The following is a 26130-nucleotide window of genomic DNA, read 5'->3' as shown; positions in this document are numbered from 1 at the left end:
CAACACGCACTAACCATATAGCATATAATATACATAACACTATCAAAGTATTGCAACCATGATATAGGCCTATAGGATGAAAATGAAAAGTGTGACTTGTACACCGTTTTTTTTAACTTTTCTTTACACATTTCGTAATAATTCAAAATCTTTAGTTTAGTTCTCTTAATGCAAATTAAGGCTTTACGTACGCATTGTGGCACAACATGTATTTAGGAAAAGATTCTGTAGATCCTTCACGAACGAAAGGTAAGATACCCAGCATGGTGCCGCTCCCGCAATTCGGCTCAGACGATGTCACCGATGTTGGAAGTTCAACATGACGCGTCTCGGACGTTGTCACAGTGGCCTGTGCAAGCCTGCCAGTTTAGGAACTGGTTACATGACTATGTCATGAGGAAATATTGATCCGGCTTGTAACAACATTATTGAGCAAAGGGCAACAAAGCTGTTATGTCTTGTTCGTGATAATCGATGCTTCGAACATGCCATCGACCGAACCGTGGTATGAGCACAAGGTTACAATTTAGCGGTGCAGATGGGCATCACTGATTTTAAAGCTCAAATCGCTGGATTGCAAGGTTCTTCAATCGGCACCAGCTGGTTCACCTATAGATGTGTGTAAGGCGAGGCTGCTAGCGTGAATATTGACACATTATAAGCATTGAACCGTTCAGCACTTCCGCACTTTCTCAAAAAGTACAGTCCTAATGACGTTTTAAATGCAGATGTAACAGGCTTATTTCTTCCCCTCTTATCCCTCAAAACCCTGGAATTGAAAGGAGAAAAGGCGCTGAAAATCAATGGATACGGTGCGACGATCTCTCAGGAGCTTTGTTGTTTATAATGACATGACTTTAATGATGAAAATAGATTTGGTTAAATGTAAACTTGCATGTTATAAAGCTCTTCCATATTTACTAGCATATTAGACCCCTTTGTTCCTCACTTTTACAGCGAAAAGTAGTAAAGGGGTGTCCAATATGCTTTTGTGCAGCGAACACATGACTTCTAGATTATAAAGAGCTATAAATTGTACGTGTAAACATTCTATACGTACTATTAGAATGTATTTAAGTTATACTGGCTATTTTCATCGGAAGGCAGTATTTGTAAATGCCGTCATCATCATTTCCCAACTCCAGTTTCCTGGGTGTGGTGTACAAGCGCTCACCATCTTCTTCTATCTTCATACATCTTCTGATACAGTACATCCTCTCATTTGTAACCTCTCTCCTCCACATCTGATCTTACAGTCTCTATCCAACGTTTTCTTGGTCTTCCCTGTGGTCTTCTTCCTACAAGATTAAAGTTGAATGATTTTCTGGCAGGTCTTTCCCTGTTCATTCTCATTACATGCCCATACCACTGAAGTCTGCGTTTCTTTATGACACTGATAATAGGAACCTCAATACCAGCTGCTTTCCTATTCACTTCATTTCTGATCTTGTCCTTTCTGGTTGTTTGGTTCATGGTTCTAATGAGTCTCACTTGCTTGGATTCTACTGAAGTGATTGTTTAGTAGGGTACATGTCTCTAAACCGTACAGGAGGATTGGTACGAAGTAAGTGTGGTACATTATTGTTTTCGCTTTCTGTGGTATTTTGCAGCCCCTGAGGAGATTCCTGGCTTGACATTTATTATCCAAAAGTGCTTCATTACAAAAAAAAACACTGGCTTCTGTCACTTCAAGATAACAACTTACTTGAAATTGTGGAATAATAATTTAAAATCAAAATCAGGTTTCATGCTGGCAATTTTATATCAAGTTGCCTTCATGCTTATGATTTGATGCTTTAGGTAGACCACAATAGCTGTCCACAAACTGACTGCCATTTTGAATGATCAGCTGACTCCACACACACACACACACCCCCCAACCTGATGTGGTTCTATGTCTCAAATTCTAGAATGTACTGTAGATCATATAAATACTCGTCATCTGGCCCACCTGGGCAGGTTGAGCGAGAGGCCCTTCCCCGCTGGACATGCGAGCACACCACACTGGACAGAGGATGGTTCTCTAGTCCCTTCAACTGCTGCTGTTTTGGCTTCACATGAGATATAGAGATCAAGTCATGTAAAATATCGTTCCATTCATCTTTCTAAATAATGGCGGAGTTGGGAGAGTCACGTAATTACACGGCACGAAAATCCATTTGTGTTTTGAGCACTAATCCGTAAAGCAACCTTGGACTTACGTGCTTTACCTTATTTTGAACTACTTCACTCTTCAAGCAAATTCTGTCTACATGTGCACTGCCATTATTCCTATTAGAACTCTTTTTCGCATCGGTCGGTTCCCTCATTCCCGTCCCATCTCCACCCCTGATCTTGTTTGAAATTTTGTATGATTGTATGTGAGTAGGTATTTAAAATTTAGGATTGACTTATAAAAAACTTAACTACCGTTTTGATCAATCTCACTGTTGATTCTTTTGAATTGGGTTACTTATTCAGATAAATTTATGAAACTTGGCATAACTGTTTGCACATCTAAGGATCTGGATATAACTGTATTATATAAAGTGTTTATACTGAACACACTTTATATCACTCAATATTTGTCTCGGTTATCCGTCGAATAATATTTGTTATGCTTTGTACCATCTTGTTGGTTTTATACACATACATTTATCTATTCAAGTAAAGGGTTGTTGTTGTTGTTATTATCAAAATTATCTTTTCGTTTCATTGTATATCTTGTTACCATCCTTTACGTCCCGGATCCCACTGGGCTATATTCTACTGCGCACAGCGTTTAGTTATTATTATCAGTAAGGCTCGGAAGTTCATACCCTAAAAATCTAAGAAATATGCATGCAAATATGCACTTCAGAACTTGAAAATATGCCAGTAAATATGCACTATTAAAATGAAAAAATGGCAGTAGGCAAGTCAGGTTAGTATTGGTGATGATAAAACTTACATTTTTTTCCCTGGAGGTTGAAGCAGAAATGGTCCCGCTGTCAATACTGAGTGATGAATTGCAGTTCACAACCATCACTTTGCACAAATTTTCAACTGAAAAACATCGTCTGTTGTCTTGAAAAACACTTCTGTAACGTGAAAAACTTCTTTCCGCATCACAAGATGTTATTGGGGCCTATTTAAATGATGATAACTGTTCCACAGAAGGAGGCAAGTCTCATGGTGTGACAGACGGTTTTCCTTCGGAAATGTCTCGAATATCGCACAACTGTTTATAACCAGGATTTTTTGAAGTTACATAATTTATTTTTTACTTTTTGTCCTATACACCAGGAGCAGAATTTAGATTAGATATTGTTTTTTTCAAAAATAGTAAATATTTCCTTTAAGGGAGATCCTACAGCTTCCAGTGACGTTATGGCACCTGGCAAAAAAGAAAAATGGGCATTTATAAAAACAAGATTCTCTTCTAACTCATTGACTAACAGAATATTTTGCACTGTTTGTATTGATGCAGCTTCATTTGAGTCCAATGAATTAACCACCTCTTTGAATACAAAAAGAGCGTGTGCCAAATAAGTTATATGAATTAAGTTAGGATAAATGCCTTTCAGTGTTTGTCCTGATTTTACCATATAAGTACCTGCATCGGTAACAAATAAAAGTAGCCGGTCGTATTTGATTCCAGATGGCCATAACAACTTCAATGAGTCCATCACACACTGCGAAAGTTACATTGTTAGTGGCCGGCAATTCACGCACATTAAGAAGATATGGTACCGTCTTTTGTTCCTTATTTAAGGCGCCCACAATTACATTAGCAATAAATCAGCCTCAGAATCAGTGGCTTCATCAATAGACAACCATACAAATTGATCCGCTAATTCAATTTGCAAATTTGACAATACGTTATTGTAACAACGCCATACGTAAGTCTTACGCAATGTACTAGCTTCAGGCACACGTTGTCGAGTGTATTTGGCAAGAAAATGTTTTAATGCGGGGTTATTAATTTTATACAAGGGAATATCAGCAGCTAAAAATGCTTGCCACAAGTCGTAAGAAAATTCACTAATCCTACTTCCTAAAAACTAATAGTTGTTTTTGAACAGGCTCTTTATTTGCGAGTTTGCTAGTTAAATTCTCCTTGTGTTTTGCTGTGTTTATGTATTGAACTATTTGAAATTTTTTCTCACTCCCTATAGTTTTCACACGCTCCACTGAACAGTAACCTATTATCTGTAGGTATCAAAATCACCTGAAAACTACTTCTATAAATTAATTAATCTATGACTCGAAGTTGCTCTTATTTTCGGTATTTATACGCGAAACATAGTTCGGTCACAACCAGTTCCAACACCGTTACTCGACTCAGTGGACAGCCAATGGACTGTCGACAGCTAAGCGCAAAACGTGAGTGTAGATGATGAAACAGGAGATTCACTGCATGTCATCATAACTCCTCACCACATGACAAGTTGCGTCATCATGCGTAACATTACTGCCAACATCAATCAGACGAAGAAAGCTGTTTAAAAAATAACCATTAAACTGATGGAAATATGCCGTATAGGCGCTAAGATATGAAAATATGATGCATTTATAAAAATCATGGAAACGTGCAGTTATATGCACCATAAAAGCCTGTTCAAATGACTGAAAATTCCATAATTCATGCACATAATGTATCAGCATACATTTTAACCCCTATAAGAAAAACATGCAAATGCATGAACTTCCGAGCCATAATTATCAGTATTCTGTCATTGAACTGTAACCTCGGCCCAACATACTGTTGCCACACGCGGGCAGAGTACTCTAATAACCTAGTAACTGTTGGTAACATAGTGACAGTGATAAAAAATTGTCATAATAGTAATTTTTTTACAGGAATTTTACAGATGTTTCTTCAACCGAGTTGACACTGAAAAGGAATGGCCTTGTGCTTACAAAAAAAGTTGTTTCTATTTATCTAACAACTTTCTGTGAAATTGGACTTAAGTTGTTCTTGAAGTGTAGAATTTACCTCTTGTGTGTTTAGGTGGCAGCTCCAACTAGTGGTTACCATGTCCAGCCCGCTATTGTACCGCTGATGGACAACCCACCTGCTCCAACTAGTAGTGTACTAAGTCAAAGTGTACCACCGCCTCCTGTAATACCACCTGCACCACCTGCCAAGGTGAGAGACGCATCCTTTTTCTAGCAAAGAATATTCATTCTCAACTTTAGTTTTAACCTGTAGGTGAAATGTAGTTGACTAACCACAAAAGCCCAATTTGTATTAAGTGCTAAGTTGATAGAGGATAATAGAACTCTTGAAGTGTTTTGTACACCAAGTATGCAACTATAACTATTACAGTGCGTTGGATAAATGTATACAATGTTTCATTTGGTTTGGTTTGGTTTGGTTTGATCAGTCTGTTATATATTATCAAAAATCACAAAAAGGTTTAAATTTAAGAGAATCCTTAAGCATACAAGCAAAACAGAGCAAATGATTACACAGGTTTTGAGCTGGAGAGATCTCTCCGGTATTTGAAAATGCTAGTGTAAAATAGTTCCCGTGAATATATATCTTTCCTTCAATTGTTTATGTTATGTGTGCCATACCTTGTAACTACAGTTATATAGGCATATTTCTTGTTAACTGTTTAAAGTAATTAAATAAATTTCCGTATTTACTCATGTATTAGACCTCTTTTTTCCCCCACTTTTACAGCCAAAAAGAGCAAAAGGGGGTTCCAATACGCAATAACCTCTAATTTTGTGCAGTGAACACATGACTTCTAGGCTATAAGGGTCTATAAATTATACATGTAAACATTCTACACTGTTGTTTAACAAACCCATGAATGTATTTGAGTTATACTAGCTATTGTTGTTGAAATGCAATATTTCTAAATATAAAAAGTCAATAAATGCTGAACGGGAATTTAGGCCGACATATAAAGTAAATATAATCCGTTTTAGTTATTTACTAGCTGTTGTACCCGTGCTTCGCTACGGGATTCTCAGAAAGACCGACTTTGTGTTCTTTCCTAACTGAAGTCAACATAGATCATTACTAAAACCTCATTAGGAATGTAGCATTTAAAAGCAATGTTATCATATAAAATACTCGATCAAATGAAAAACCTCACATTTTGTCACTTTTAACGAACAGTACTACGGTGCCGATGTAACAGTCCAGAGTTTCACAGCTGGAATGACCAGGATGAACCAGTGTGTTACGTACCAGTAGTATCAGAAAATGTATGTATCAGAGGAATGGCACACTGAAGAAGAAATTATCCAACTCCAGAGTTACTTCCCGCCAATATTCAGGCATGCTGTTACACTTGGTACGCCCGGGCGAGTTGGCCGTGTAGTTAGGGGCGCGCAGCTGTGAGCTTGCATCTGGGAGATAATAGATTCGAACCCCATTGTCAGCAGCCCTGAAGACTGTATTCCATGGTTTCCCATTTTCACACCAGGCAAATGCTGTTATGTACCTTAAGTAAGGCCAAGGCCGCATCCTTCACACTCCTAGCCCTTCCCTATTCCATCGTCGCCGTAAGACCTATCTGTGTCGGTGCAATGTAAAGCAAAATTTTAAGAATACTAGTTACGCAGCAGTAATCCTATCTATCATAGATGAGTGGCAACAGAAGACACAAAGGACATCACAACAAACAATGGTCAATGTAATGTTATTGTTGATCAGTTTTATGAGCATTCTATATTGTACGCCTTCACATTTAGTTTTCTTTTGACTTTGTGATATTAGGGCGTCTTATAAAATTATTTATATCATAGACTGTAGTTCCTTATTTTTCAACTTTACATACCGATTTTCATTAAATTCTGTTTACCCATTTTCTTGTGACTCAGCGGTGGTACGGACTCGGTAACAAAAATCCAAATCCTTGAATATCTATGTGATCTTAGCCAGTACGGTAACAATGCATAAGACATAAATGATCAGAAATTTAATGCTATGTAACTTTAGTTATGTAGTATTTATCAATACGACCACTAATAACAAAAAAAGATATGAGAATTAAATTTTAGTTCTTCCCCTAAACTACCATTTGTCTCAGCCTGAATACAATCATTTATAGTCCACATTATAGTGACTTATTTCGCGTCTTTCCCTACCAATATTCATTAAGATACAACCAGTAATAAGACAAATATCTGAGAGTTAAAATTTAGGCTTTCCCTAAACTACCATTTCACTCAGCGTGAATGCAATTGTTTATGGCCTAGATTATATCTACTTATTACACTGACTTTGCATACCGATTTTTCATTAACATAGACCAATAATAACATAAATATTTGAAAATTAAACTTTAGGCCTTCCCCTAAACTACCATTTCACTCAGCGTGAATAAGATTATTTATGTTCTAGATTATAGCGACTTATTCCCTGACTTTGCATACCGATTTTCATCAAATTCTCTTCAGCAGTTTTCTAGTGATGCGTGTACATACAGACAGACAGACAGACAGACAGGCAAAAATTACGGAAAGGTAAAAATTGCATTTCCTTGTTACTGTGGACATGACCGATACAGAAATACTATTCTTTTCAAACTCTGAGCAATGTACAGACAAAACTCTTATTTTATATATATAGATATCACATCATTCGTTTCATCTCATTAATTCCTCTGATGAGATCGACGTTAGGAAGTGCATACGGTCGTAAAAACTTGCTGTGAATTTTCGTCTCACTTCATACTCGACCCCGTAGAGCAAAGGGATATTATGCAATATTGATTCAAAATAACTCAATGTCCAGTCATTTGTCTCTTGTCAGTCACTGCTTTCATTTTTATGTATACAAAAAGTATAATTGATATATTTTATTATCTGGAAAGGAGTGCAAAGAGGAAAGAAAAATTCAGAGAATTTCAGATTTTACACGTGACCTAGTCAACCAAACACACCACCGCATACACACTCATTCACTCATGCCTTGCCCACACATACATACGCACACACGCCCGCATACACACACCAACAGGTCCGTGAATACTTACCAACTTACCTCATGAGACAAGGCCGTGGACGGGCTGGAACAGACTAAAACAGTCTGGAGCTGGACTCGAACCAAATTAGACTAAAGGGAGGAACGGGAGACGGAAAGAACCCAGAACCCTTCCCGATAAATGAAAGAACGGAGTCAAAATACATGGGGGTTTATTAATGAAAATAAAGCAAAATAAGGCAATAAACAAAAAATCAAGTTTGAAACATTACTCACGGAGATATGCGTAGAAACTTATCGTGTAGGTTATTCATCCAATCCTACCAAGAGGCAGATTGAAAACATATCAAACATGGCCACACAAGCCTCTTACAATCACAAAACTTGTAACGTACGATTTCACATAATTTCATACACGCGACGTATGACACATTCGTCCTCGCAATGAACTAATATCAGTGGACATACATCGAAAGAACTTGCATGCACATGAAATTAAAACATTCACGTTACATCTCTCACGTCTCCACATATATGGACCAGCATCCCAGAGAAGAGATCCATCACGCAACAATCCCCCATTTGAAAAGCACAGCATCCCAGAAAAAAGAAAATTAAAGAATAAATATGGCTGCCATAGTTACGAGGCGAGTAAACAATTCAAACAATGAAAGAAGACTCATTCAAATGAAAACAACAAACCTAAATATGTATAATTAGGCCAACAAATAGCCCGAGGAATGAAAATAAGAAAAAGTAAATAAAACTTTAAAAAAAAAACACACTGTAAGAAAAGGAGAATGCTGTTAATCAGGCAGGCATACAGCACAACCACACATACACACACACCATAGAGACCCAAAAGAAATGTATACAGGTAGAATAATCAGTTTTGTCCAGACACATAACGAACACAGAGAGATCCGCATAGCAAGACAAGTGCTTTCATGGACTCATGAGCTCAATACAAGACGCGTAATATAACAAAGGATTGCCGCATCATGGCAAGGCATATCCCCACTTAAATCACAGTAGCATCATCGTAACCATCATGCCCACAACGTATTCATATCGCCTCGCTACGGACGAACATGAATACCAGTCATAGCGTCAAAACACAGCGTCATGCATCAAGAGCTCGGCCATGAGAGAAATCGACGAATAAATAAATGGCAGTAGGTCTCAAACCTCAGATCACATACACGCCAAACAAACATACAACCGACCAAAACCATCCTCCGTCCTTGCAGGTTTATGTCACACAAAAAGAACACACAAATACAATGGAAACTAACAGTAAGGTGAAATGCAAAATTAACAGTAAAATATATACGACTAATGTGCCCACGCAACCATAGCAAGCCAAAAAAAAAAAAAAAACCCGTTACGTTAATAGTCAGGTGTTGCTCAGAACTTTACGTAGTCACAAAATAGAGACCCATATAAAGAGTCGGGCATTCAAGCGGATAAATCCACTGCAGGAAAAGCAGACGACACAGGTTAAAGATCTCGTATCTCAAGATGCACATTATTTCATCGGCCGCCATGATGGCTGCAACCGTCATGCGAACTTGTTTCAAAGAAGGCGAGCACAAGACTAACTAAGAGGGCACTTCGGCTGATGGCCGGAAGTGCGCTCTGTCAAGGAGAAAACGAGTCATACGTCACGTCCAGGGAATAGATCGACCAAAAAGTCGATAGCGGTCAAAGACTGTATTACATGCAGAGGAGTGCACCACCAAGGGAAACTTGGTGCGGCACACACGTCGCCTGCTCGATGGTTATCACTAAGAAGGTGTCTAGATAGGATTTTGCTGCAGTGGGACCCTTTGTGGTTATCTTATTCAGGAGCAAAATTGTGAGTAAGGATTCTCAGATGGGAACTTTGAAGACTTACGAAAATGGCTAAGCACAGTCTAAGTGCAGAGAAGATGAAGCATTTTCATAACATTTCACCACATTCTTCAGATAAAAGGAAAACCCAGTCATCAGTTTCACCCAAAAAAAAAAGAAACTGATGACACTTAACCCAATGAGTGCTATGCCCATCTATAGACGATGCGCGAGAATTTTAATTTTATTCAGTTTCCCGGTTCACTTTCGAGTACGAATTTGATCTCTGACATGTTCTGCCATCTGTTGGGCATTATGTAGAACTAACTGATCAGAGATTATAGCTTCAGAAAGTAACTTGCAGAGCTTTTTGTAGACATCTATGGAGTTCATCTGTGATGTAAAACAAACATGGCGGAACAACAATTTAGTTGATCTTGCGATGTTATTTTGGATCACAGAATCTTAAATTTTTTAACCACAGCGGAAAGTGATGATGCAGATAATCATTTTAAGGAATTGATAAGCGATTTTGAAAGTGAGAGTGATAGAGAAATTGCCGAAAATATTGTATGTGAGAGAGTAACAGAGTCTCCTTCTAAACAAAAGAAGAAAAACACGATGAGTACAAAAGCTATTTTATTGCTAATTTTGCGGCGGATGGATTACTTTTCTTCACCAGAGTTTCAGGTAACTGTGGCTCTGAGGGCCAAGTAGTGTTTCATGACAACCCGAAAATCATTGATTTTTTAGAAACTTTTGTGGCAGTGGAGTTGGTGCAGATACCGGTAGATGAACAAATCAGCATCACAAAAAAAACGTATAAAACCTTTAACTATCATCACATTCCAGGCTTGGAAAGTATTTTAAAATATCAACTTGTATACTTCTAAGAAGTTACATTTATTAGTTGCCTACAGATTTTAGGAAATAATATTATTTTGGACTCTTTACTTTGTATAAAGATAATGCACACATGGGCACATAAGTGTAGGATTTTCCATTTGCATTTTGATTTATAAACAACCAATATTTGTAAACATTTTAAGCTAATCACCCCACTGCTAAGTTAAAAATTGAGGCTTCTAAATTTTTTTTTACATACAAATGAAAAAACTCGGCACTGAGGTACCAAAGAGTCAACTGGTAACTCGGCACTTAAAAGGTTAAGAGTCATGCTTTGTCATGTCAAGAACAACTGCTCATGTTCCTTCCATCAAATTTACATAAATCTTTTTGCCTTTTTCTCTCAAGTTTTATGGATATCTTTGAGAATCCAAACGTAGGTTTGTGAAACCACGTTATTAACAGCTTTAGGGAAAACTAATGTAGCAGGCCGAAAACAAGACAAGGAATTGCCTGGCCTTAACTGTGTTGCCTGTATCACATGGGAATAATAAATGTATTTTCCTTTCCTTACTGTCTTCTTTTAGTAATGTAACAAAATTTATTTCTTGACATAATGTTTGATATAAAACTTGAAAAAAAAAAAAAAAATGTTATACATTTATTCCTCGAACATAAGCATAGAATAATCTTCATATTTTTTTAATAAATGGACATCCAGGACCAGAAATAAATGAAACAGCCTAAAACATCAATTAATGAAGTAGCTAATATTCGTTATAATTCAGTAATTTAAGTGTGTATACTAGTATAGTAACTTTACACATTTATATTTTGTTTGTTTGGGATATATATATAAATAATATATTATTCATAACAATTCTTCATACAGAAGGATGTGGACAAACATTTGATAATTTGGCAACTTTGTCTCTTTTTTTTTTTTTGCAATTTTATTCTCTCTTTCCTCTTTTTATGGGGTGGTCTACTACTCTTAGCCCTGAGCAGTAGACCTAAAGCCTGATGTACTGGCTTCATTTTAAGTTTTGTCCCACCATGTCATGTCATGTCATGTTGATATTCTTCTCACAATTCAAAAACATTATTCAAGACAATAGAACACAAGTGTAACCTGAACATATTGAAAACTTGTTAGTTCCTTCCAAAGCCATTGAATGTACTATTATGCCATTTTTTATGCCTGTTTGGTTGTCTATTTTACACAATGGTGCCTATTTTGGCTACTTTTAGTGCCTATATGCCTGTCTATTTTAACTGTTTTCAGTGTCACTAAATCCTGACCCAAATCATGACTTTGTAGAGGGTACTTTTTCTTACAATCCTCTGACAAGTGATGTGGGTGATGGTGATTCATCCATCTCATATCTTGTTCTCTATGATTACAGGTAAAAAAAGGAGTTAAGAGAAAGGCTGATACAACCACGCCGACTGCAAATGTGTTTGACCCTCTCTACCAACCTTTAGATTCAAAATCTGCCAAGATTTCAACTCGTAGAGAATCGGGCAGGCAAATCAAGAAAGTTGTCAAGGACTTGCCAGGGTTTCAGGTTAGTATAGGGTTATGTTACCATCTTATTTGCCTACAGTTATTGTATTTGGCTGTATGTGCATCCACATTTTTGTCTATACTCCTGTGTTCAAAGAAGAGTTTTACTTTTATATCCTTCAGTATTTAGGAATCCACTAGGTATATAGACTCAGCCATGTTGTGAATGGTTCAATGGGAATGATTTTCACTCAAGCCCTCACGGAGTTATTTCATTACTAAGAAGTTATTCAGGTTATGAGATAGCTAACCTGCATACTTTTTTTTTTTTTAATGTGTGTTTAGGAATGTGAAATTATCATTTTGATTCTGACGTTATTAGGAACCGTCCACGGCGACGCTTGTAACTCTGTCATCAAACACTTAACATTAGTGAATTCATTCATTTGAGGATGTAGTGACCGAGTCTACTCGAAACCATATATACTAGTGTGTGTCCCGCTCTCAGCGGGACTGGCAGTCTACGTGCACATGCACACTCCAAGCAGTGTATTCATAACCTCGTGCTTACTCTTTGCATAGCCACGAGGTGGTCAGTTACTCAAGTTGTGTGACATAGGAAGCCATGAATTGATGTTTCTGTTGTAAGAGCATGTGTGGCTGTATTACAGGAGAATTACATTAATTACATTATTACACCTTTGAAATGCTAGTTAAATTCACGCTTGAACAAAGAGTTCTTACATATGATACATATGTAACAACCTAGTCATGTAGAGAGGTGTGTAGGTGATTTCAGGGAAGATTTCCTGGGGTTCCAGTTCCAGGTAGAGAAACAGATGTCTTGTGAATAAATTAAGACCAATAGGGTCACTTCATGCTGTAATTCCTAAACCGAAATGAAGGGATCTTTCGGAAGAAAAAATGGACATTGACACATCATTCATATCTCCCACGAAATCTGTACAACGTGTTGCACAACAAGTCAGTATCTCAAAATCCTTGGTACATAGGGCCACGAAAATATTGAAATTAAAACCTTACAGAGCGACTGTCGTTCACCAATTACAACCCTGTGATGAAGGAGCCACAGTAAATTTCTGTAATTGGACATTGCAGCATATTTCTGACAGCATTGTTGACCCACATTTAATAATTTTCTTAGATGAGACATGGTTTCATTTGAGTGGTCATGTTTCTTTACGAAACAATATGTATTGGAGCACTGAAAATACATGATTAATTTATTAAGTTCCTTCACATGACCATAAAATTGGTGTATGGTGTGCTGTAACTGCAGAACGGATATTAGACCCTATATTTTTCAACAATACCATACATTCCGAGAGATTCCACACAAATATTCTGGAATCATATTTTCAAATGATGTCAGATAATGGGATAAGATATGGTTATTTCCAACAGGATTCTGCCACAGCTTATACTGTACACGATTCCTTGCACGACATAGAGGCGGTTTCTGATGATTGGGTAATATTGAAAGGGTTATCCATCCCCCGATCTTACTGCCTGCGGCTTTTATTTGTAGGGAACACTAGAAATTAATGTTTACAGAAATAATCCTCGCACCATTGAAAACTTAAAAACAATATAACAAACGTAATTAGGACAATGATGCAACAGGAACTTATGCATGTGAATAGCAATTTCATTAGAAGATACCAGGAATGTTTGAATGCTGGAGGGCACCACTTTTGAAAATTTGTCCTTAATACCTGTGTATGTTCACTATTATATTAAAATAGTTTGAGCCCTTACATTTTCCTAATGCCAATTCTCTGCATTACAGAGAGGATTTCTTGTTACAAAACAGATTTGCATGAAGACCTGTATGTCCTGTTACAATTGTTGCTTCTGAAGTGCAAGCAGGAATCTAGATGCATCATATCAAAATATGTGTCCAAGTGATATTCGTTATGTTTGAAGGCTAGATCTTGGTCGAAGTAGCCTATTTATGAATAACTAACATTCCATGTAATACCACAGTTGAATGGTTTGCAGGTCAAAGAAATACACCTTATGTTATAAGCCATTTTTCTGCGATGTTGGCTTGTGACTGAACTCAGTTTATTCATAGTTAATTTTTCTTGTTCTCCTTTTCTTTCTTCTGTATTTTAAGCCTCATAATTATTGGATTTATCAACTTAACTATTTATTACTGTCTTCTATAATTTCATTTCCTGACCCTGAATTAAAACTTCAGCTGTCAAACTGTAATTTATTCATGTACGAAGATTGAGAACTTCCATTATATTAAAAATAGAATTGCTCACCACTCTTAGTTCATTAGCAGTGAGCTTCCAGAAGCACATTTCTAAGGTCGGTGTTTGTAGAATGCTGCAGGACGTCACTCCATCTTCTCCTAAATCTTCTTACTGTTTTGTTTTCTTTCCTCTCAAGGACATCTCCTTTTCCCTTCCTTTGTCATCTGTTTCTTGCAGATTTCTAAATTGATGTTTGTATTTCATTTTTGACATGGCATTTTCTAATTCCTTTTATAACTGATCCAGTTTCTCCAACATAATCATTGTTATAAACCAGGCTGAGTGATTCAGATGTTAAGACGCTGAGTTTTTGAGCAAGCTCATGTTTGAGCCTTTGATCACGACTCAATTTGGAACTATTTGAAGGTACCATACTCCAATACACCTGCCTTGTTTTGGTAGAGTTACTGGCATGTGAAGGAACTCATGTTAGACAATATTCTGACACCTTGCCATCTCGGAAAATGAGAAAAGTATTTAGTGGGTCATGATACAAACAACATTGCTATTGCAGCAGGAGTGTACATCATTCATATTACAAAATAGGAATGCCAAATCTATAGGTCTACAAATATGAAAGCTACTCACCCATTGGAATTTTGGTCAACAACTGGCCAGTCAGAACCAAGGTTTGAGAATGATGCTGGATGACGACTTGATTTCACCCGGAATTTCATAACTATTTAAGAAAATTCTTATTTTCTTTGTTACAGTTGAAGTGTGTAGCACTACCAAGCAATTATTCTATACAACTTGCAGACTGACTTTTGTATCATTGCTTTAATTAAATAGTTCCTGGAACTGAAGAAGGATCGCTCCTGATGACCCTCTTGAGGTTTTTTATAATGGAAGCCATTTCTTATCAGTTCTGACTCAGTTGATTTATAACAGGCATATTCTTCAGTCCATCGAAACTAGCTTTTGAATAAACAAAAGACAATAAATGAACGCATGACTTTTAATCATACCACATATCAACCTCCCTGCCATTCTTAAATTTCTGGCGTTACAGTACCTGGAATCAAACTCTGGTCCCCGAGAACGGCAGCTAATTGTGCTAACCATTACGCTGGCAGACATTCTTAACTATTACCTATACAACACCACGACTATAACGACATACACTGTAACGTCACTTTTCCACATAGTTTCCAAGAGACTCCTAACATTTCTGAGAACGCACATTCAACTTGTTGATGCTGGATGCATAGAAATTTCCTCCAGCGTTCTGCAACCACTCAGAGACAGCGGCCTTCATCTCCTCATCGGTTGGGAAACGTCGATCACCAAGTTCTGTTTTGAGCTTACCAAACAGATGAAAGTCACATGGTGCTAGGTCGGGACTGTAGGGTGGATGTTGCCAGACCTCCCACTTGAAACGCTGCAGCATTTCTCTCGTTTGGCGGGCCTTGTGAGGTGTTGCGTTATTGTGCAACAAATTCACACCGGTGCTCAATTTCCTCGGCGCTTCTCTTTAATCGCTTTACGCAACCGGTGCAACATTTGACAATGCAACGACGTGGTGATCATTGTTCCTTTCGGCATGAATTCCACGTGCAGCACACCCTCCATGTCAAAGAAAATTGTCGCCATAACCTTACCAGCTGAAGATTGAACCTTGGCCTGCTTTCGTTGGAGTGATGAGGGGTGCACCCATTCCATTGATGTTCGCTTCGTTTCCTGGGTGGAGTGGTTGACCCACGTTTCGTCGCCTATAACTATTCAACGCAGAAACCCCATGCCATCTGCGGCATAGCATTGCAAAAATGCCAGGGAGGTTTAGAAACGTCCCTTATGCTCGTCGGTGAGTAGGCATGGGACCCATCTTTGACACAGCTTACGACATCCAAGGTCCTCTTGAACAGTGGCGAACACACTGCCATACGACATGTTCAGCTGCGTCGCGATTTCTCTCAGTTCTGTCTAATGATCGCATTCATACTGTTGACCTTTGCACGGGTCCTGAACGTTGCGGGCCTGCCTTCGCGATGGTTATCCGTGTGTCCGGCTTCAAATTGCTATCGCCACTTTACGATACCTTGCCGGGAAATGGCCCGCTCCCCATACACAGCACTTCTTCCTTTTGGCCCATAGGAATTGGATTGTCGCACGCACCTCATATTTAGAGTGAACGTCCAGTTGACGCGCCATTGCATTTGGCCGCTATTCACACAATACGAGACAAGACACCACCGTGACCTGCCTAACAGACGTGTGGCCAGTATCTGTCCCTTTCTCCGCTGTGCCCACGTTTGCGACACACAGCGCGCTGCTGCGGTGCATTAGTGCAACTAACCTTTTGATCCACCTACGTACAAAACACAGACTTACTGTATAACACGACCATTGCGTGCTTGTGATTTCCGGGACAGATGCAAAATTATTCACCCGTTTGTAGGACATCGTCAGAGCTGCAATAGATCTACAGTGCGGAGTCGGACATTTATTAACTTTGAAACGCCGATATACCTATGACTTAGATGCGTGTTTTCAATGCACGTGTCGTATGGATGAAACTATTCACAAAATTGCGTGATGTCATCGGAGCTGCAATAAGGAATGTACCCACTTCGAAGTGGAATCGTTGTACTTCTCTGCCAGATTACGTTGTTTGCTCCTGTACATGAGATTATTTCTTTTTTTTTCATTTCTGGTCTCAAAGTCAGGAGGGGTGTAATACGCCAGTAAATATGGTAATTAAATTTGAATGACACAATTCATTCTTGATGAATTGATTTATATTATTGAGACGTGTAAAACCGTTTGTGTTTAAACCATTCTCCACACTTCCAACAGTTGTTGAAATGCTATAATTAATGAGCTGTACCTTCTTCTTCTTCAACCACATTCGATCACTTTAATCAACCCTTTGGTTTGTCTGTTTCTTGGTATTAACTGTCCAAGCATTCCAGTACTCCCAGTACTTCTTCATACATGTTGATATTCTTGCCTTTTTTTTTTTTGTGTGTATTAGAATATTGCACAGTACGGGGTACATCATTCGTATTGTGCCTTTTCCCTCACTGCCTCATATACTCCGGCTAATAATCTAATAGAATATGTTGGATGGACAAATAAATATAATCATCTCCTAAAAATTCAGGACGACACGCAGGTAAGAATGAAAATAATTACATCAACTTAGGTCTGCGACCAAATAATATTACAATTATCTGTATCTGCAAAAAAAAAAATCGTTTGTATATTTCATCCCATCCAACATGTGCATTCATTTGTCTACCCCGATATTGGCTTATTTTGGTGAATAACACATGAGAATCGTATTTTGTTATCAAACCATATATTCGTTCGCTGCACAATACCTTTCAGGGATACTCATTTCAATTAACCTTTTTTAACGTGGACTTAACTGAGAAATGCACAGCCTTTTCCCCAAGTCCGTCCGCAAAACCAGTTCCGATTAATTGTAGCCAACAATTAAAAATAGATCTTAGAATTTATCTATTGATTATTTATAAGTACTCCATCCAATATCTCTTCCGATAATGAAATGAATAAATAACAAGAATTCCGGTTAAAATCCTTATCTCCTATTTTATTGAAAGTTCATTGTACTTGGAATGAAGTATGATTACAATTACATGTTCAGTTACACTCTTAGGAATTCCAATTCCAGATTGAAATACAATTTCAATATTTTCTTATCATATTATTTTTTAAAAAATCTACGAAATTAACATTAAAATCTTGTTTCAATATTTTTGAAATACTATTAATTCATTGAAATATTATTGAAATCTTGTAAAATATCCCCTCAACATTGTCGAGATGTCGTTGGAATGGCTGAAATACCTTGGAATATCGGTGAAATAATGTTGAAATATTCCTTAAAAATCTTTGAAAAGTCACTGAAGTGACTGAAATACCTTGGAATATCGGTGAAATAATGTTGAAATCTTCCTTAAAAATCATTCAAAAAATTAATGAAGTGACTGAAATACCTTGGAATATCAGTGAAATAATGTTGAAATATTCCTTAAAAATCATTGGAAAGTCACTGAAGTGACTGAAATAACTTGAAATACCGGTGAAATAATGTTTAAATATTCCTTAAAAATCATTGAAAAGTCACTGAAATGACTGAAATACCTTAGAATATCGGTGAAATAATGTTTAAATATTCCTTAAAAATCATTGAAAAGTCACTGAAGTGACTGAAATACCTTGGAATATCGGTGAAATAATGTTTAAATATTCCTTAAAAATCATTGAAAAGTCACTGAAATGACTGAAATACCTTGGAATATCGGTGAAATAATGTTGAAATATTCCTTAAAAATCATTGGAAAGTCACTGAAGTGACTGAAATACCGGTGAAATAATGTTTAAATATTCCTTAATAATCATTGAAAAGTCATTGAAGTGACTGAAATACCTTGGAATATCGGTGAAATAATGTTGAAATATTCCTTACAAATCATTGAAAAGTCACTGAAGTGACTGAAATACCTTGAAATATCAAGAACATTAACTAAGTATCACTCAAATATCAATTAAACATCATTAAAATATCATCTGAATTTCATTCAATATCCCTACAAAATTCATATGTATGATCTTTGCTTTCTTTGTTTTCTCAAGTCTTCATTGTGTAATAACGATAACAATATAACTAAGTTCCATAAATATGGTTCAAAAATTACCATACAGCTATATACCGACTCAAATAAAACCGAAAATAAAATATTCTTTATACTAGGTAAACTAATTTGGTCATAAAACCATCTGAAAATAAATAGGAGTAGCCTATCATAACATACATGTGCAAACAAGCTAAACAAACATCTAGGAATGCAATACTGCCATTCGTAAATAAACATCTTTCCGCGAAATTAAGACAGAAACTGGTATCGGAAATTTACCTGTTTACTTGCAGTAGCCATTTAAGTCATGAAGACGTTTCCTCCCTCCAAACATGCGTTTGACAGGAAATCAACTTGGGCTTAGCTTATTATGTGAGGTTCTTCACCAAAAAAAAAAAAAAAAAAAAATTCAATCGCAAATGCCTTGTTTTAGGATATAATATTTGATGATTGTACACCACAAGTAGCCTGTAAGTTCATTAACCTCTTACAATCGTATGCATGTGCCATATAACCCGACTTCGTATACTGCTACATAATTCACATGACGAAAACATCAACTATAACCTAACATTAACGTTATGTTGCTTAAATATTACCAACTGCTCAAATCTAGTCGTACTTCACCAAATACGCATTCTATCAATAACAATTCCTCATTACTTATACACTTCCGTATATCCATTATTTTAGCCTATAATCTCTTAAGATCATCGATCATAACAACGATTCCACCTAACAAAATCATTCGTTGCTTCACATATGGCGCAGTATAGGTATATTCCATTCACATAATCTCATCACATATCATGGGTTTACGGTATTCCGTAACACAAGCAATCACATATCCCCAGCAAAAGAACGCATGTGTTAATATTTCAGGTTCTACTTACTTTTGGTGTCAAGTTATCGTCAAATTAAGTTCTATTAATCTAGAAGACGGTCTTATACCATTCTGCATTGCACTGGAATTGAATTACACAATGAAAGGCATAAATCTTCAGAATCACATTGATAACGTCGGTTTTCAAAGCTTCACATAAAATAAACAAGCATTCCTACTCATTGATTATAGATTTGAAACGTCAAAGACTACCTAACTCCATATCCTGAATAAGTTATATGGATTCCTTTTTAATGACCCTACTCATGGAACTTTTATCTTGAAGAATTAAGCATTAACCACACTACAATCATATATATAAGTAGTCATTTACTATCGTTCATCCAAATATAAGTAGTTTAACTACGAAAATTTAAATATATGGAACTTGACTTATCTTGCTTTCGTTATTCGACTGGGATGGTCTTCATTCTGGATCTCCCTTGGCTCCCGACTCGAGTTGCGGTTCACGTCATCGTTGGTTGCTGGTGACTGGCCTCGGGTGTGGGTGATGACGGCTGGCAAGGGCTCCCACTGGATTGTGATCCCATTCTTCTGGTTTATTCAGCCATATCATCTCCGTCGATTACGTGCGATGGAAACATAATGAAGGATAGCATTAGATGCATTCTCCAGGCAGGAAATAAATAATTTTGAATATATTTTATCTATCTAGTAAATTATTAGTCAAGATGCAATATTTAGCGCAATACTTTAAGTATTTCTTGTTTGTCGCTAGCTTAAACAATAAGCTGCCGATCTCTAAATCTTCTTTAAGATTTCAGCTATGAGTTCGTATTGGCAACTATTACGGGGCGATGTCTTCCTCTTTCCTTTCACTTCTTTCGCGCCCGATGCTTTTAATTCGTATTTATGGTTTATATACCGCCGTAATTATACTATTAGCAGTTCTCTTCTCCGATTTCAACCTCTTCTTTTCTTGATTACCAATTCTTACTTACAGTTTCGTTCCGATGATCAATACGATTTTTTTAAAGAGTCGACTTTTTTTTACTCGGGACAACAATCTGATTCTTTTACTCACGGCCATTTGGATTCCTTAGGTCCGATCGTCGCAATATCAACTCATGGCCTACTTGACTGGTGATATCTGCATTTTCTCTCTAGAATATACTCTTTCATTATATAACCTCCGTCATTTTTATCGCGATGCATGGCAAGTATTAGGGATATAACTCCCGCTCATGACGCAAATCGGGCAATGAAATGGTACATTTTACTTCCTCGTCAAAAGGTAAATAAATGTACTGCTCGCAGTATATTTATTCCGTTCCTACTTCTGTATAAAAATGGAGCTTTCATTGACCCATTTGTTTCAGATCGTCCCACATAAACTTAATAACGCGTTTTCTTTAATATATAGATTCTATTCCTGGTCTTCTTCATAGTACAATTTTAGACTAGATGCATTATATACATTTCTGTAGGTTCCAGTTAAGTTCTCGACTACATATGCGTTGTTGCCTAACGCTTTCCTTATTATGTATGGACCATCATACAAATGAACAAATTTAGCGAATATTCGTTGTGATACATTGGAATTAGGTGCTTTTCGAATCAATACTTTGTCATTACTCTTAAAGGGTAGATGGAACTTTTTATTCTGGACCCTTTTTAACCGTTTATTTGCTTGCTCTACGAGTTTGGCTGTCACCATCTGGTTGATCTCGACGCTACTGGGTTTGGGTTCATCATTTTCCCCTATAACTTTATCCCAAGGTCTTTGTGGTTGTTCATTCAGGTGTATCATACGGGGTATCTGATTAGTTGACTCATGGATAGTATTATTCATGCATTCCTCGATTACTTTTATAACATTGATCCATTTCCATTGGCTTTCTGAACAATATATTCTACAATATTTTGCTATCTCCTGCATACATCGCTCTACGGGGTTCGCTGACGGGTGTCTAACCGAACAGAGTACATGTTTAATCTCCAGGTTCTGCATCATCTCTTCAAACTCTACTGACGTAAATTGGGTTCCCCTGTCAGTTAATATTTTTTTCGGCTTTCCCATTCGAGGTATTATGTTTCTACTTATTGCGTTAAGCACCTGCTTAGATGTTGCTCTTTGGATTGGTTGTAATACTATGAATTTTGAAAATACGTCCATGGTAACGATTATATATTTATGTCCTCTAACAGCTGTTGGCAACTTTCCAAATATGTCCATTGCAAAAATTTCTCTCTGTGCTGTTGGTATTATAGCGATCGGTTCATGCTTGGTTAGGAATGAATTGTATTTTGTTCTTTGACAGATATCACATGTTTTAATCACGTCCTTGATGGTTTTCCTGATTCCTTTCCATGTGAACCTCTCCAGTATTGTTTTTGTTACCTTTTCTATTCCCCCATGTCCGATTATTCTGTGAGTATGCCAAATTAGTCCTTTTTGTAATGATGCTGGTTCTACTATTCTCAATTTATTGAAATCCTTGTTAATACGTTTCATTAGCATTCCGTTTTTTAATACATATGGATTGCTTTCATCTTGTAAATTCCCGTTTTCTGAGTTATCGTGCTCAATCCTCCTGATTTCCAATATTAAGTTTTCGTCTGCTCTTTGCAATAGTGCGATATCCCCTAGTTTTTCCAGAAATTCCTCATCCTGTTGTACCAATTCAATATGCTGAACAAGTTGTTCTTTCTCTACCGGGTTTCTACTAAGTGCATCCGCACGAATGTTGTCTTTTCCACTACAATGTTCAATTTTAATTTTAATGTTAAACTGTTGCGTAAACAACATCCATTGTGTGATTCTTTCACTCGACATGGCTGCTTTTAACCCAAACTGCAAGGCTTTGTGATCTGTTCGGATCTTTACTGGGAAACCGTATACTATCTTCTTCCACTGCTGCAGGGCATATATAATAGCTAGTAATTCCTGTTCAGTCGTCGTGTATTTGAATTCATGGTTACGTAATTTTCTACTGGCAAATGCTAAATAGGTTCGACTCTTTGGGTCCTCTGTCATTTCCTGATATAAGTAAGCACCAATTCCTATACTGGAAGCATCAGTCTGTATTATAAATTCTTTAGTGTAATCAGGATATCCCAGCTTTATGCTATTAGCTAATAATTTCTTCATTGCGAGGAACGCTTCTTCGGTCTTTTCGTTCCACTTCCACTTGTTGTTTGCCTTTAACAACTCTTGCAAAGGTGCTGCCGTTTCCATATACCCTTTGCAATGGTTAGCAAAAAATTGTGTCATTCCCAAGAATTGCCTGACTTGTTTGATCCGCATTGGGCGTGGGAATTCGCATATCGCTTGAATTTTTATTGGGTTCGGTTTTACCCCATCTCCATCAATGACATGTCCAACGAATAAAATTTGTTCCTGACAAAATTTTGATTTTTCCAAATTGATTTTAAACCCTGTGTTTTCTAAATTCTCTAATAACCGATCGAGTTTATTACAATGATCATCAAATGTTTCACTTGCCAACACCAGGTCATCTACGTAACACGTCACGTATTCTTTTACCTCCGGTAACAAATTTCTATCCAGGGCTCTTATCAACATGGCGCAGCTATTTTTCAGTCCAAAAGGCAATCTGCAGTACGCGCAAGTTTGATTGTTGAACATAAAACCGGTTAGTAGTCTCGACTTCTCTTCTAGCTGCTTCTTCTGTCTTTCTTCTTGTCTCTCCTCTTTTTTCATCATCATTTCTCGTAACATTTCTATCATTCCTTTTTGTTCTTTCGTCTTCTCTAGATCCTCGGTTATCTTATTTATCTTCTCCTCCTTTTCTTTCAATCTCTCCTTCTGTTCTTCTTTAGCCTTTTCGAACTCCTCGATTATTCTGTTTATCTCCTCATCCTTTTCCTTTTGGTATTCCTCAACTTGTGACTTCAATTGATTAATAGTCGCCATTTTATGTCTATTATTGCTCAACTTCGCTAAAGACTCTATTTTGCTAATTGTTTATAGTTTACAACCAATAAAATATATCAGTATTTCAATTCAGTATGAGATCAACAATCCGGTCCTCCCCACATAACCAACCATTCCATCGCCCCAGTTATTTATGAAACTTGAGAAAACAAAGAAATCATTCTTGATATTTCGGAACTTATTAACTTATTTGCTATCCCTATCTTAATAGAAAACAAAAATCATATTGTGACCTAATTTAACATTATTAACCATCTTAACTAACTATTTATCTGAAATATTCCTGCTATTTTACTCATTATCATTATCATCCACTTCTTCTTCAACTCCCTTTCTCGATCATATGACTCCTTGCCTAGTTCTCAATTCCTTCTTCTCTTGGTTTCCTTCATAATTATCGACTCTCAACCATTTGCTTCCTATCAGTTCTGCTTCATATCTGGGTAAAGCTTTCTCACATCCAACATTTTCTATATAACTCTTCATGTTACATCTCCTCAGTTTTACTGCGTTTCTGGGTGTCAATTATTGCAATTATTCTTCTCTAACGACGAGCGTTAATCAATGTCGCAGCTATTTTCCAGAAACTGCTCCGCATTGTCAAATAATGTGCTAACAGTTATCTAATAGTTTGGTTATTACAATAAAATATTCTGTTGTACTGTTAATGTTACTTGAATCAGCCTCACCACTTGTGAAACTAACTCAACCATTGGTCTTCCTCTGAACATTTTGATCAACGTGTATGCCACAAAACACACCTTTAAAGTGAGCTAAACAATGTGCACAGAGGCAGCACGATAATAATAATAAGAAGAAGAAGAAGAACAACAACAACAAGACATCAAAGTAGTAGTCTGCTTTACTTGCCAGTTAACAATGCAAAACTTGACAAAAACAAGTACTACAAATGGATAACTCCAGTTGTCTACATTTTGTACTGCAAAATGAGTTTAATCTGAATTCAAAAGGTGGATATGTATAGTTACCTCTTTATTACACTCACTAATCCTTCATTTGTCACTTGTCTACTTTTGAAAATGGCAGGTTAATGACTCAAGGTGCATTGTTTTGTTATCCACTTCTGGCATTTCAAAGTTGACTATTTGACTAACTCAAAGATGTAGATAACTCAAAAGTGATAAAATTTGAGTTATCTAGTTATAGTATTGGACCCACGTGGTTTCTAGAGATGGTCTCTGTATTCTCCCAGTTGGTGTGAATGTATGTGTAGCAGAAGCCATCCATTCCAAAAACAGCCTTTTCATGTGACCCTAAAATGGCTTGTTAATGGACACATCGAGAGGCTGGAAGATTGATGTTAGTCCTTCAGGGTTGAGTGTGGGATCCGTCTTTAGGGATTTCAGTTCATCCGTAATGTCAACTAACAAATGGCCCCTAAAGCTATCTAGCACAATTAAGGCTTTCTGCTGCGGTAGCACTCCATGGCGATGACCCCACACGGTGTTCAGCCAGTCCTGAACCAGGTCTGCTGTCATCCAACCTTTCTCATGTACTTGAACATGAATACCGCTTGGAAATTTTCCCTTTGGTAGACTCTTCCGTTTAGATATTATGTACGGAGGAAGCTTCCTACCATCGGCAGTTACGCCCGGCTTGACTATACATCTCATTTTCTCAGCACCACTTGTACACATCACGACACTAGAAGCACCTTTTTCATGAATAATAGTGTTTCGAGGCATGTCAAAATAGATCGGAGTTTGATCTGCGTTGCCAATCTGGGAAAGCTAGTAGTTGTTTAATTTCCTTTGCTGAGTGGTATAACGATGAAAAGCGATGACTTTACCTGTATAATCATGAGGTAGTCTCTGGCAAATAGTTGTTCGTCTTCCCAAACTCAGACCGTTTCTCCTCATTAAACTTGTAGCCGAACTGTTGCAGACTGAGATTCAATGTTCTTGCCACTTCCAGTGCTTTAGGCTGTATCATATCATGAGTTATATATTCGGTTATATATTCTAGCACTTTGATATCAATCTCAAGATATTTGCCTGTTTTGGTCCCACGAAAAGCCTGCAAACTTTTATTTGCTGCTTCCAGTCTTTCTTTTTGGTTGCGCCAATATATGATCGTGTTTTGTTACACATTAAATGTCCTGGCCGCTGACTTCACCCCTGCCCCACTTTTTTTTTTTCCCCACTAAATTCAGAGCGTTTAATTTGAAAGTTGCTGTGAAACTACATTTCTTATGTTTAGTACTATTTACCTCCATCTGCACCTAGTTTTCGATGCGAAAGACAAGGGCACTTTCAATCCTGCTCGCTGGAGAAGAGACTACAACCCCGACCTAACATTCGTGTCCAAGGATTGCTTTTATCAACCT

At 37.2% G+C, this 26130-nt stretch overlaps 1 protein-coding gene across 3 annotated transcripts in view; it reads left to right on the top strand.

The window, feature by feature from the left end:
• LOC136866258 (bromodomain-containing protein 2) overlaps window positions 1-26130 on the top strand; it is a 709923-nt gene that overhangs the window by 247194 nt on the left and 436599 nt on the right. For all 3 annotated transcript variants that reach the window (XM_067143061.2, XM_067143058.2, XM_067143060.2), the window contains exons 8-9: window positions 4973-5110; window positions 11992-12153. In XM_067143061.2, coding sequence (XP_066999162.2) covers window positions 4973-5110; window positions 11992-12153 — 300 coding nt within the window. The remainder of the gene's footprint in view (window positions 1-4972; window positions 5111-11991; window positions 12154-26130) is intronic.

This window comes from Anabrus simplex, chromosome 3 (genome assembly GCF_040414725.1).
Source record: "Anabrus simplex isolate iqAnaSimp1 chromosome 3, ASM4041472v1, whole genome shotgun sequence".
Taxonomy (NCBI): domain Eukaryota; kingdom Metazoa; phylum Arthropoda; class Insecta; order Orthoptera; family Tettigoniidae; genus Anabrus; species Anabrus simplex.
Note: the sequence above shows the minus strand (reverse complement) of the source record. Positions and strands in the feature narration are given on the sequence as shown.